The sequence below is a fragment of the Anneissia japonica genome, unplaced genomic scaffold (assembly GCF_011630105.1).
Source record: "Anneissia japonica isolate Jap-2015-1 unplaced genomic scaffold, ASM1163010v1 scaffold288039_len1115542_cov189, whole genome shotgun sequence".
In the NCBI taxonomy this organism is placed as follows: Eukaryota; Metazoa; Echinodermata; class Crinoidea; order Comatulida; family Comatulidae; genus Anneissia; species Anneissia japonica.
The window spans coordinates 390,730-404,744 of record NW_022726160.1 but is presented as its reverse complement, the minus strand read 5'-3'; the positions used below and the strand labels follow the sequence as shown (position 1 = coordinate 404,744).

The 14,015-nt window shown below is 36.6% G+C and overlaps 1 protein-coding gene across 1 annotated transcript in view; it reads right to left on the bottom strand.

The window, feature by feature from the left end:
• LOC117113032 (dehydrogenase/reductase SDR family member 11-like) overlaps positions 1-11,748 on the bottom strand; it is a 12,373-nt gene extending 625 nt beyond the window's left edge. Inside the window, exons 1-6 of the mRNA XM_033256255.1 lie at positions 11,494-11,748; positions 4,714-4,923; positions 2,158-2,252; positions 1,877-2,006; positions 383-469; positions 110-175 (exon numbers count right to left, since the gene is read on the bottom strand). Of these exons, the coding sequence (XP_033112146.1) occupies positions 110-175; positions 383-469; positions 1,877-2,006; positions 2,158-2,252; positions 4,714-4,923; positions 11,494-11,634 (729 nt within the window). The 5' untranslated portion in view covers positions 11,635-11,748. The remainder of the gene's footprint in view (positions 1-109; positions 176-382; positions 470-1,876; positions 2,007-2,157; positions 2,253-4,713; positions 4,924-11,493) is intronic.
• Between the last annotated feature and the right edge of the window lie 2,267 nt (positions 11,749-14,015).

Sequence of the window (14,015 nt, the reverse complement as noted above, 5' to 3'; positions counted from 1 at the left end):
ATATATATATTATATAAATAGTGATTAAAAATGTGTAGTCCTATACATTTTAAATAGTGATTAAAAATGTATAGGACTACAAGGAATCACAACTGGATTTGGAACTCACCTGGCAATGTGGTGGTGCGTGCAGAGCATGGATGATTGAATTAGCTATGTCTTCGGGCTGAAGATACTGTTGATGAAGAACACAGTAATGTTACAAAAACAACTATCATACATCTCTCAATTCATCCTCAACGTTATTTGATGCACAATGCCTTTATATGTGATAAATATCGCTGTAGATAGTGCTATAAAACATTATTAATTCATGAGAAATATCGGTTTCTTTTAATCAGTGTTCATCAACGAAAAATAATAAGATATTAAAGCCGTTTACCTTAAGGATCTTCGTCATTTCTTTAGCTTTTTCCTTTCCAAACATATTCGTGTAGAATAGTGTATCAACCTTCCCGGGTGATATGCTCTTAAAGATCATACATGCTATTAATTATTATTCGATCAATTTTTAATAAATTAATCTGTCGACTTCATCATTCTCATAATTATCACCATCATTATCATTATCTTCATCATCATCTTAATTATCATCATTGTCATCTCATCTTAATTACCACCATCAGCATGATCACTATCACAATCATCATCATCGTCACCATCATTGTTATCTTAATTATCATTATCAGCATTTCACTATCACAATCATCATCGTCATCATCGTGACCATCAATGTCATCTTAATTATCACCATCAAGCATCACCACCATTATCATCTTTATTATCACCATCCTCCATCATCCTCTTCACCATTTTAATTATCATCATCATCTTAATTATCATCATCTTAATGAATAATAATAATTATAAACATATCATCACCTTCATTATCATCACCAGTGGCAGATTCAGGAATTTGAAATAGAGAGAGGGGGGGGGGGCAATTAGGCAAGAGGGGGGGGGGGGGGCAATTAGGCAATTTTACAGATGGAGGGTCCAGCTACCCCAGCCACACCATTGATGAGACTGGGGTACACCCATTTATGTCTGGATACTTAATTACCGAAAATGGTACTCTCAGTCTTAAATTTGAATGTACTTTTATTATTGCCCATTTTGTTTATTTTTGAAAGTTTAAGGGGAAGGGGAAGCTTATAATTTATCATCATCACCATCATCACAAAATAAAATAATTTTATACATTTATTATTATTATTATTATTATTAATATATTATTATTATATCATTATTTTATTATTATTATTATTATTATTTTATTATTATTATTTTCACAACGATGATGCTATTAATAATGCTGATGATGGCAATAATGCCGATGATGACATCACTGATGACGTCGAAGGGTAATTCGTTTTAAGTAACATGTGATGTGATGTGTATAGAAAACATTCCAATATATTGATCGGACCATCACTACGGTGCCCCCGACGTAACCGTTCGGCCAATCAATTCGCCAACACTTCACTTTGATAGTGTGGACAAAACTTATTCAACAAAAGTGTATACTGTAAATGCTAGAATTAACGCCGCATGGCTCTTATCAAACTTTTGGAGGCTTCAGTGCTGCGCTTATTCGAGAGCGGGACAATATAAAACAAAATATTGGCGTGGCACTTTCTATGTTACTTATCATACGTCATCGTAAATAAACGTTTATGGAAATGCTTGTGTCTTCATAGTGTTATCAATACACTCATATTAACACTGTATACATTGTATATATAAACCCTGTTTCTCAAAGTGTTTCATATTCTGCACACAAATTCGAGAGCGGCGCTTAGTCAAAATCAATAAACACTTTGGTGTGGCGCTTATTCGAGCATTTACGGTATTCAGATATTATAGACCAACCAACCGTAACTCTGATGTGTGAATTTTTCAATCGAAGCTCTTGTCTGAATCCCTCCACAAGAGCTGTTATCGCGTGTTTAGTTCCAGCGTAAAATCCCATATCTGACCCGACATGTACAGTATGTCCTAACAAACTAAAAAAAAAAAAAAAAAAACATTGTCAGAATGGTACCTTAAGTGAGAGTTTACGCAACTTTTATATTATTATTATTATTATTATTATTATTATTATTATTATTATTATTATTATTATTATTATTATTATTCCATTAACAGAAAATGCACCTGTTCATGAAAACAATATGCCCATCATCGACTCCTCTTTCCATCATCTGGCGTACAGCCTCTCGTGTACAGACTGCCACTCCCATCACGTTTACCTGTTAAAAACATAATCGATATTTATTAGGCCTAAGTACTCTATAAGTAAACATAATCTATCATTGCTGTTTGGCAATGCGATGACTAGTCAGACGTCGATGATTAGAGGACTTGACACCAGTTTCCCAAAACTGTTGGCCGCTCTGGGCCAAGGCCACTGATCCCTCCACCCAGATCTCCATTGGATGGCAACAATTTTGTCCCCACTTTCCCAATGCGGCTGCTTCAATTTCCTTGCATTGTCCACTCAGCAAATAATTGGTTGTCCTTTTAATGGTTCATCGGACCATCACTACATTATTTCTCATTAAAAACTATCCATTGCGCGCGCCTCTTCGTGTTGCGTTGTTCACAGAATCGTGTAGGGCTGTAGGCCAACGAACGCCAGGCGACGTGACATAGTTACCAACCGTCTCGCATCGTGCGGGACGGTTCCACATTTCAAAGTGACTTTGGATGAAACACGCATTTTGCAGAAACACATGCGTTATCCTAAATTTGTCACGCATTTAACCAATTAACACAAGTCTATGCGTGATAACGATTTATCACAAATTCAGGGGACTAAAAACCGAAAGGTCCACTGATTAATCTCAGATAAGATAGTATAATACATACTCCAAGTATCGAAATGCACGCCATCGTGTCAGGATTCAATATTTCGACATCAACTATGTCATTATCAGGAATTGAAAATATTAAAATTAGATATCCCCAATTACTAGCCAATAGAAAAATTATAACAAATATGGTTCGTGTGGGAATCGAACACACGACCTCCAGATTATCTAGCCAGATGGAAATTACAATATTACGCATGGTGATGGCGTCAAAAGTAAAGAAAAACTTATATTCAAAATAAATGTTATTAATAAATATTTTATGTTCTTATTAAATATTCAAAATAATTATTATGAATGAATACTGTTATAAGTCCGATTTATTTTTAAAAATCATGTTAAAAAAATATTCAAATTAGATATCCCCAATTTAGCCAATAGAATTTTTTTTTTAATGGGTCGTGTGGGAATCGAATACACGACCTCCAGATTATCTAGCCAGATGGAAATTACTACAAATGCTAGATGTGAGTTTGCCTCAGGAAATATCATAGGAGTGATTAATTACCCTACCTGATTGTGTTAACGTACCGAATACTTAGTACGTCCCCATATACAAGCCAATAATAATTTTTGTTTTTTAATTGGTTGGGGTGGGAATCGAGCCCACGACCTCTAGCCAGATGAAAACCACTACAAATTAAGATGTGAGTTTTCGACGTCAGGAAATATCATAGGAGTAATTAGTTGCCCTACCTGACGTGTTGTCGTACCGAATTCTCAGTACGTCCCCAAATACTAGCCATTAATAAAATTTGAAAAAAGGAACAAATGCTATTAAGATGTGAGTTTGCCTAGGGAAATGAAATGTTCTTATTAAATATTCAAAATAATTATTATGAATGAATATTGTTTTAAGTCCGATTTATTTTTTTTAAATCATGTTAAAAATAGGTTATAAAAATATTCAAATTAAATTTCCTCAATTACTAGCCAATAGAACAATTTTAAGAAAGGGTTCGTGTAGGAATCGAACACAGAAAATATCATAGGAGTGATTATTTATCCTACCTGATGTGTTAACGTACCGAACACTCAGTACGTCCCCATATACTAGCCAATCATTCCTGATGATGACATAATTAAAATCGAAATATTGAATCCCGACACGATGGCGTGCATTTCGATACTTGGAGTATGTATTATACTATTTTATCAGGGAATGTACCGGTATTTAAAATTAGAAGAAATTGGTTTATTAAAACTATAAAAATGGTGATGCAGTAACTTGAATCATGAGAGAGTGCAGTATTTCCTTGAAAGCCCTACTTATTTCACTAACGAGTTACTAAAAAATGATCAGTAATGAAATGTTTGTGTAGGTCTATATAGTTCGGGTGCTCAAATTAAACATAGGCCTACATTGAAACTCAAATTGGCTTTATTAATAAATATGTTTGCTTATGTACCTGTATTATCAACAAACACTCCCGGAAATCGTTTTAAAACAGTTTTAAAATGCTCAGATCGTCGGAGCGGCGGGGGTGGGGGGAGTGGTTGCCCTGCCGCTTGCACCCCACCCCCAGCCAACTGGGCATAAGCACTCACGCATTTTAAATCTCTCAGGTTGGTAACTATGAAGTGAGTGCCCGGATTTAGTGAGTGGCGAGAAAATGAGTGACGGCGAACCAGGGACATTTTAAACGACTAACGCACCGAATCCGAATTTTCGGATCGGAAGGCTTACCGAACCGATCAGAAACTCGAATCAGTGTGTAAAAATATGGACGCTGGTGGTGTTCAGGGCATTGGAAACGCGTTTCGGCGGAGCCGATGGATGCGAATGCAGCTTTAATTGCAAAACATTAATAGGCCTACTAAAAAAAAAAAAAAAACTTACATCCATCATGTATCGCCATTGTTCTGTTTTTCCAGACAGCAACGGACTGTCAATCGAAAGACCAGCATTGTTAACGCAAATGTCAACTCCACCAAACTTATCCTTAATTTCAGAAAACATGGCTAAGATTTCGGATTCTTTGGTGACGTCACACTTCACTGGATGAAGAAGACCAGTTCCATTCTGGGAGTTGACTTCATCGGCGATTGCCTGGTAAAACAGTTTAAAAAAAAACTAATATATGTCTTGGATAACTGTCAAAAAATAATTATCAAAATGGAAGTAACGGCCTTATCAATATATGTATATGTATATGTATATATATATATATATATCTGTCTCTTATACACATCTAGATGTTATAGGCATATATATATAGGCATATATATATATAGGCATATATATATATATATATAGGCATATATATATATTGATGCAGGGGGTTCAGATGGTGCGATCGCACCCTCACCCCCTAAATTGTATTAAGAAAAATAATTGTTGTATTCCATTGTTAACATGAATTACTGGTAAGATTTTTAAGGTATGCAGTTTTCGGGCATTCAGAGGTTCATATTCTTTAAATGTTTGCACCTCAGCCCCATGTTGGGGTTGAGGTGGTGTGTACTCTCATGCACCTATGGGTGCCTCCCCACTCACATTTTTTTTTGGGGGGGGGGTGTTGGTAACCCTTACTTTTCGTCCGTAATGCAATTTAAAGTCAAAAAGATTCTTGAAAATTGTTGAAATAAACTGCATAAATGACCCACGTTTTAACGAAAGGACGCTGTACAGCCAGATTACATCTTATTTTATAACAACATACCGGTATCTCTGCCCACAAATATAGGTGCCTTTATTACAATTTGAGAGAGGTATTAGAAAATGCATGCAAAGATAAGATTGATTTTCGGCACATGAAGTAAGTAAAGTAAAGTAAATACATCAAAGACAATTAAGTTTTGTTTTCTATGGTACGGTACATCACTGCGATTAATTAGATCGATGAAAATTAATTGTACTACATAAGAGTGTCAAAATCCCCGAAGGGGGGCCTGCCAGCTATCCCCGAGGGGAGCCTGCCAGCTATCCCCGAGGGGAGCCTGGCGCCACCCCTGTTTCTTACTTTTGAAACTGCATTACAATGTTCGGAACTTGTATACAACATTACCATTATACTAATTTGTAAGGCTGTTGTATTTATCGCATACAGCAGTAATCTTATTCTCTAAATTTATCTTTATATTAGAGTCTTGTAAGTTGCTGAATTTTTAACATTGTTTAAACTCTCAACTGAATTTTGTGTGCTTTTGCATCAGCAAATAAGTTAATAACAATTACCAAAGTTAGCAATGTTGTCTGCTACATCACGCTCAATACTAAGTAGTCCCAAAGCAGATAGTCTCGCTTTTCCCATCGTGGCTCTGAGATAATGGCAGGATGGGCTTTAGTCATGTAGTCATTACAGGATAGGATAAAAAAAAAACAAGAGAAAACGGTCGAAATGGACTGAAAAGAAATCGCAATCTATAAATTTGCTAATAAAAACAACTACAATCAGATTCTTATTATTAACTGGAAAGTATTCATGCCTGACCACATACACCAATTTCGTCGTGTTTTTTCTTAAAAGTGCTTCTTTTTTTATTCTCATTCTCCCATTGCAGCGCCCCCTCAAACCTGGCGCCCGGGGCACGTGCCCCCCACCCTTTGAACCCCTAGCTACGCCACGGTCAAAGACAGTGCTTTTCAGTTGTATATTCTGTACTACCGTACATCAAACATAATTATATCTCTATGGTTGCCTAAAATAGCTGATAAAACTCATGAGAGTTTGCTGGCGCTTTATTTCTGACTATATAATGGTGATGTGATGATGATGAATTTTACTATTTAAAAAATTGTCTTCCGGCAATCATTAATGCTAACCTTCGTGCCCTGAAAGTTGTTCATACAGGAGGAATATCACCATACAGTACAGGTCTTTATTTGTAACATGTTTTTTATAGTTGATAGTCAAGGCGTGTCTGAGTAATCTTGTATAACAACCATCAGTCCTCTCTCTCAAGAATATGTTCGTTTATCTTTTTATAGAAATTCCATAATAAGCAATACTTGTTTTAAAACTTTAGGTTAGAGGATTCCCCCATGCTGTAGCGGATTCAAGGGGAACCCAGTCGGCCAGGGCCCTGGTAAATATTTCAAAATTATTTTTAAATAATTGAGAAAAAACTGAAAATTACATTCAAATCCTGAGAGAGCCATTTCCGGCAATCTAGAGGCGACGTAATCTTAATTTTTCTTGCCCCAGCCATGGTGGGGCTGAGGTGTCTATTTATGAAGGTCTTTCTCTGGGCACCCTCTATTTCGAATTTCTGGATCCACCACTGCAAGGGCCACCCCATCTGATGTGGCGTCACGGCTTTAAAGTACAGTACCGGTAGGTCAAGTAAATTAAATAATTAAAGAAAGTGTTTCTTTAGTTTTATTTTCTATGGTACATCACTCGTATTAATTAGATCTCTGTGGTTGCCGAAAATACCTGATAAAAGATCATGAGAAATTTGCTGGCGTTTCATTTAGGCTATACAATGGTGATGGTAGGTAAAGTAAATACATCAAAGACAGTGTCTTTAAGTTTTGTTTTCTGTGTTACATCACACATTGTTATTAATTCGGTCTCTGTGGTTGCCAAAAATCGGTGATAAAAGATAATGAGAATTTGTTGGCCCTTCCTTTTGACTACCGTATATAGTGGTGATGTGATGATGATGAATTTTACTATATAAACGTGTCATTTCCGGCCATCTACAGATACTATTTCCACGAAATGCCTCCCTACCTTTCAAAACAGATCTGCGCCGTTGCACGCACCCCTATTGCCAACACCTGCACCCACTCCATATATATATACATACATATATATATATATATATACATATATATATATATATATTTATAGACAAGAAATGAGAGGTTCAACAGTAGCTTTGATTAGACATATTTATTACTAGTTTTGTGCTACACATACATGGTGCAGCACTCTTCAGATAAAATTGTCTAATTTCTTGTCTTTAATTCGCTCAGGTTTCATTACCACACGCTGGTAATATTTGCAACACGTTCAGGGACTGTCTCTTATACACATCTAGATGTGTATAAGAGACAGCCCCCACACCTCATTTCATGACTACTATACGCCACTGAAGTCATTGAAAGGGGTCGCGTCCAGCTAGAAAATTCATATATATCCATATATTTAGGCCTATATAGCGCCTTTCTTTGCAGATACGAAGCGCTTCTGTCCCTGGTCATTGGATCCACATGCTTAGTGTTGTTGTAGCTTAGTATCCAGCGCAGGAGCAAGACACCAGGTACCCATTTATACTCCTGGGTGGAGATGAAGTGCCTTGCTCAAGCAAAATGCACAGCGAGGGATTGAAACCCCGACCTCAAGGTTGGGAAACAAAACCTTTCACGCTGCGCTAAACCGCTTCTACAATACGTCTATGACCTTCGTCCCTTCCCATCAGCCCCACCCCTCTCTATACGCCCGGCGCCCACTCGAGTCACTTATGTTTATCATACAGTCCCATCTCATCTTTCTTTTCTTATCAAGGTCAATGAAAGGGTCGCATCCAGCTAGACAATTACGCCTACGGACCAACCCTTGACTCAGCGTTTTTGTTTTTTCTTGTGCAAATTGACATTCAGATTGCCTTTGACAGACAAAGTGCGAAAGTTCAACTCATCTCAATATATTAATTTCCATCAATATCAAAGTTTCTATCTTTTTTATACTTTGTTATTCTGTCTATTGTTTAAATTTGTATATGTTTTCTGGCTGTTTTTTTTTTTTTTTCAAATTAATTGTATTTTTGCTGCTTGATTATCACATTTACTATGGATGTATTTTCTATCATCAGTTGTTAAATAGGCCTTAATTAAACAGTAAATTACAATAACATTTGGGAAAGCATTTGATTGCGACCTTGGCAAGCTTTCTCACACCCGACAGACAACGTCCGTCAGTGCAGTCAAACTTGAAATAAAACTCACCCAACACTTTCAATACTAGCCTGAATATAATGAATATATATAATGCGCAGTGACACGTAACAGTTACTATTAGCCGAGACACCAGCAATCAAGATTATGCCTACTAGTACCAGCTAATTTAATAACGCTATTGGACCGAGGCCAAGAAAAATAGATTTGCAAGCTAGGGGTGGCGACAGTGAGGGCGGTGGGGTTGTCAGGGCCTACTTCTACGAGAGCTTCTCCCGTTCGCGATTTTTTCCGTACGAAACATGAAACTCCACTCGAAAATCTCATATTGCAGAATTGAGGAGTTCAAAAGTTCATCAACCAAAGATAAACGTCTGAGAGATACCCTGCTGTATGGATTTTAAAAAATACATATTGACGTTACTATGCTAATAAATTATGGACAGTTTCATATTGTACATTTTCATTAAAATGTGATACTGTATCTGATTGAGCTGCAAGAGTACTGAACAATGTTATTTGAACTTTAGTTACATAAGCCTACTGTGATTTTTTTTTTATTTTTTAGTTAGGCCTAGGTTTTGGATAATCAGGTACATACACTTTTTTTTATAAGAACCAGCAACAATTTTGCCCAGGCTCAATGTTCTTTAAAAAAAAAAAGACAGGTGGTAAGAAAGGAATAGGGAAGAAAAGACAAAAATAAGAAAAAAGGTAAGGTAATAAGGACAAGAAAATAAATATTTAACAATTAGTTAGATCAAAAAAATAAATAAAATTACTGTATTTTCAAATAACTTAACTTTATAATAGTATATGTATAATTATTGTTGATATTCATTTATTTATTAGGTGAAACTTTAATAATATATCCCACTACCTGCTGTAAAGCGCATAGATGTATTTTACATTATGCGCTACACACTGTAAGTTAACCATTATTATTATTATTATTATTATTATTATTATTATTATTATTATTATTATTATTATTATTATTATTATTATTATTAATACTAATATTATTATTAAATTACATTACAGGGCTTAGGCCAAATTCATTAATGCTGAAATGATATATATTTACTTTTATTATTATCATTAAAATTATAATAATAATAATTATTATTATTATTATCATTATTATTTAATATTATTTTCTTACTTACTGTCCTATTAATTTCATGCTTTAATTATTTTTCAATATTTCTTTCAAAATTTCAATCAACGTCATGTCATGTGAAGCGTTGTTGTTGGTTTCAGGCCTAGTGACCCTAGATAGTGGGGCCTATGGCCTAGTCTAGGGATGGGCCTAGGTGCCAAGACCTAACTCAGCTTTAGTTAGGTCTTTTCTATCCTCTTTTTCTGTAGTCTCTGATAGTACTGTACCTATCTACTACTGGTTATAGAAAGGGGTTCTACTAGTACTACTAACAGTAGTACTAGTATAACCTCTTTTTATAAGTAGATAGGTACAGTACGTTCAAAGGCTACAGAAAAAGAAAAAATAAAAAAATAATAATAATAATGGTAATGGTTGGAGACAGGGCAAAGTACATGGTCTCTATGCGCAGAAATAATAATGTTAGTATAATCATGATATAATACTATCTAAAACAACAACAGCTACTAATAAGTAGTACCGGTAGTTGTTGTTATTTTAGATAGTATTATACCATGATTATACTAACATTTAACATACAAGAAGTACAATTACAGACGTACGTTCCATAAGTCGGTAAGACTTCATAGGCCTTTCGTAGGTAAACATAGAAAGAATAGCGAGTAATTATAATACTCGAGCGTCACGACATTGTAAAGTGCCTGCACTTGTTAAACTTTGGTATCGTACCGAACTCGAGTCTAGTCAATCCGAGACGGCCCAAGTGGAGTTTCATGCAAGTGTTTCGTACTGAAAAAAATCGCCTTCCGCCCGCCCCGTCCAGGAGGAGGGGTGAATTTAAACAAAACCCTAAATATTCATAGCTTCTCCTGGGGATTCACATTCTGGATTCCCCGAGGGGTTTAAGCAAAGCAATGATGGGGAACATTTGCCAACTTGACAGGTGAAATCGCCCCCACCCCCTCTGGAAAATCCTGGCACCACCACTGCTGCGAGCCTATTTTTACTTGTTTTAATCATGGAGGAATTAGTTTCCTCCATGTTTTAATCATGAAGGATTCTAAACTAATTCCTCCATGTTTTAATTAACAGGTCATTTATCTTTTAAAAATGTATTTGTCGTGGATGGAAATTTACCCGTTAATAAAATGGACAATTCCAAAAGACAATTCCTTCATACTAATTCTCATCAGTTCTTTTGTCCTTGTTTCGATAGCTAAGCAAATGTTTGTATTCATAGGGTTAGGCAGTTACCGTAACTGTTCCCTGGTTATAGAGTCATAATTCATTTAAAACATGTTTAAAATGATCGATGCGTTGATTATTTACTTCTTATTTACGATCCATAGCGGTCTATTCAAATGTTATGGGAAGGAATTAGTCACACATCCGTTAGCATGTCAATGGAAATTTTTTATCATTCTATCTATATACTGATAGTTAGTAACTTATTAAAATATTATAGAAATTTAAGGAAACTAAAATATTGAATTTTATTTTTTTTAGCTCACAGTTGGTATGCCTATTGAATCACGTTTCGTGACTCTAACCCGCGACATTCTCAAGACACCCTCCTTAGTTTATGCAGGGAATAGTGAAATTAATTTCACTGCTCCCTGGTTTGTGCGTATCTACAAAGTTGTCAACTCTACCTGGAGATTATGAAAAACGTCATCTTTTACACATCCTACAACCTTCATTCCATGCCCAACCAACTTCCGAGCGACTTGTTCACCTATACCAGAGGACGCACCCGTAACCAAGGCCACTCGTCCAATCCAACGTTCTGCCATACTTGTTGGTCACAGAATAACGCAAGAATGACAATTTTTGCAAAATTTGGCCTCCGTACTGAGTAGGTAGGTATACACGTGTGAAAATGTTGCAATATCTGATAAGGCGTATGGTCCGATGGTCCGATCACGGACCTGTAGTTTTCTAGGTCCCATCCCACGGCACGTGCACGTGGCATTATAGTACCGCCTACTTTAGATCTAACGTTCTCATAAAAGGGGATTTTTGGTGTTGACGTTGTGTCAGGAAAACCCTTTTTCAATTATTAGATATGCACGAAATCTTGACAAGCTGTGTGTAGGAACTTCCGATTGATTCTTACAGACGAGTTGGGTTTTCTAAAAATAAAAAATGTTATGGCTAAAATTAAGGGGGTATCCGATTGCAAATCACGTATGGCGCCACCACTGACGGTCTTGACGACGTAGCCTTGGTCCCCGGTTAAATTCGCATTGCTGCTTACCTTGTTATGTGTTTCAGCTGGAAGGACGTTAATGTGAATTTCATAGCGGATGAGGCGTTTAAGACGTGGGTCCCGTGTGCAATGTGGCCCATCACTTCGGAAAAGGGTAGGGATTGTTTTCCGGACGCGATTGCCCATTTAACTACCAGAATGAACCCCTAGAAATGCGTCTGCATGCCTATCCTTAGTATGTCAATGCAATCAAACCAATGAACGCATAATATTACATAAACCGGGTGTTTTACTATCGTTTTCATTTATTGCTTCGTTTTTATCATTTCCAATCGCATAGTTAACCCATACAGATCACCATTGTTTAATGAAGAGAGATAGTTTTTAGATGGAAATATCAGAAACAAAAATGAAACAGTTTTTGAATAACGCTACATATGAAAATCAAAACATGGCATAAAAATGCATTATATATATACTGTCTCTTATACACATCTAGATGTGTATAAGAGACAGATATAAAAGTGTCATTTCCGGCCATCTGAAAGTACTATTTCCTCAAATATTCTCACCTTAGCCCCAACCATGGTGTTGCTGAGGTAGTTGTGTACTAACAGCTGACTAACAGCTGAAGTGGTAAAGTAAATACATCAAAGACAATGTTATCAAGTTTTATTTTCTATTATGGTACATCACACATTATTAATGAGGTCTAAGTGGTTTCCGAAAATCGCTGATAAAATATCATGAGAATTTGTTGGCCTTTCATTTTGACTATATAATGGTGATGTGATGATGATGATGAATTTTACTATATAAAAGTGTCATTTCCGGCCATCCACTACAGGTAGTATTTCCACGAAATGTCCCCCCACCTTTCAAAACAGATTTGCGCTCCTTTTGCACGCACCCCTACCGCCAAATCCTGCATCCGCCCCAGGTTGATTATATAAACACCATCAATTATTAGGTTTTGCTCTCGATCAGATGCCATCAGCTTAAAACAATGTTGAATACCATTCCGAGGCAAAACAACGTATCTTCGGCTGTTTTATGTTTCAAATTTTGTAAGTGGCGGACTCCCAATGACTTGAATAAAAATATAAATTTTAACAATATTTTATGCAACAGAACGACAGCCACGCTTTCTAATGTAGGCCTAACATATTTCTTAATTATTTATTTAACTATAATATTTATATAATCAATCAATATCATCGGACTAATGAATCATTTTTTAATTTTCATTTTATTTTATTTCTTGTCATTATTCCAAATTTGGAATTAGAAGTTCGGCAGGGACCGTGGAGACCCACAGTGGCCATAATACGGTGCCAGTACCATGCCCACTGCCTTCCAGTTCAAAATCCGATGTTGTAACCAAAGTTTTCAGCACAAGAAGCAGGAACAGTACCCTCGGCCAAGCGCTCAGCTATGTATTTTTCAAAAAAAAAATCAGGGTCAGGAAAGCAGATCCTGTCTCTTATACACATCTAGATGTGTATAAGAGACAGAAACACACGTCGTCCTCGTAGGTAGGAGTGCAGTCTCCGTGAATCGGTTTCCACACGAAAAAATTCAACGGGTAGTAAACCAGGTATCTGGTGAAAGTTATCGAACGGTACCAGCGCAACCGTTCGCAAAACAGCTTGGCCGTCATCCTATGGAAAGCGTAACCGAGAATATTTTCCCACGTTCTGAAACTGTCGCATCCGTCTATCGTGTGCCACAGCGCTTGAAAACGTTCCATGCTCTCCTGAGCTTTCTCTCTCCTACCTTTGTTGATGATGAGGTGCTTGACGACCTTCGTGATTTCGTAGAGAACATGGCACACCCGACCCGTGATCTCCCTCGATGCAACTATCATCCAGCTGCCGACCAGACAGAGAAGAGCGACGATGATCGCTATCGGAAAGTACGCGTGAAACGGTAACCATCTGTACGCGGTTTCCAGCAGGGCGAGTT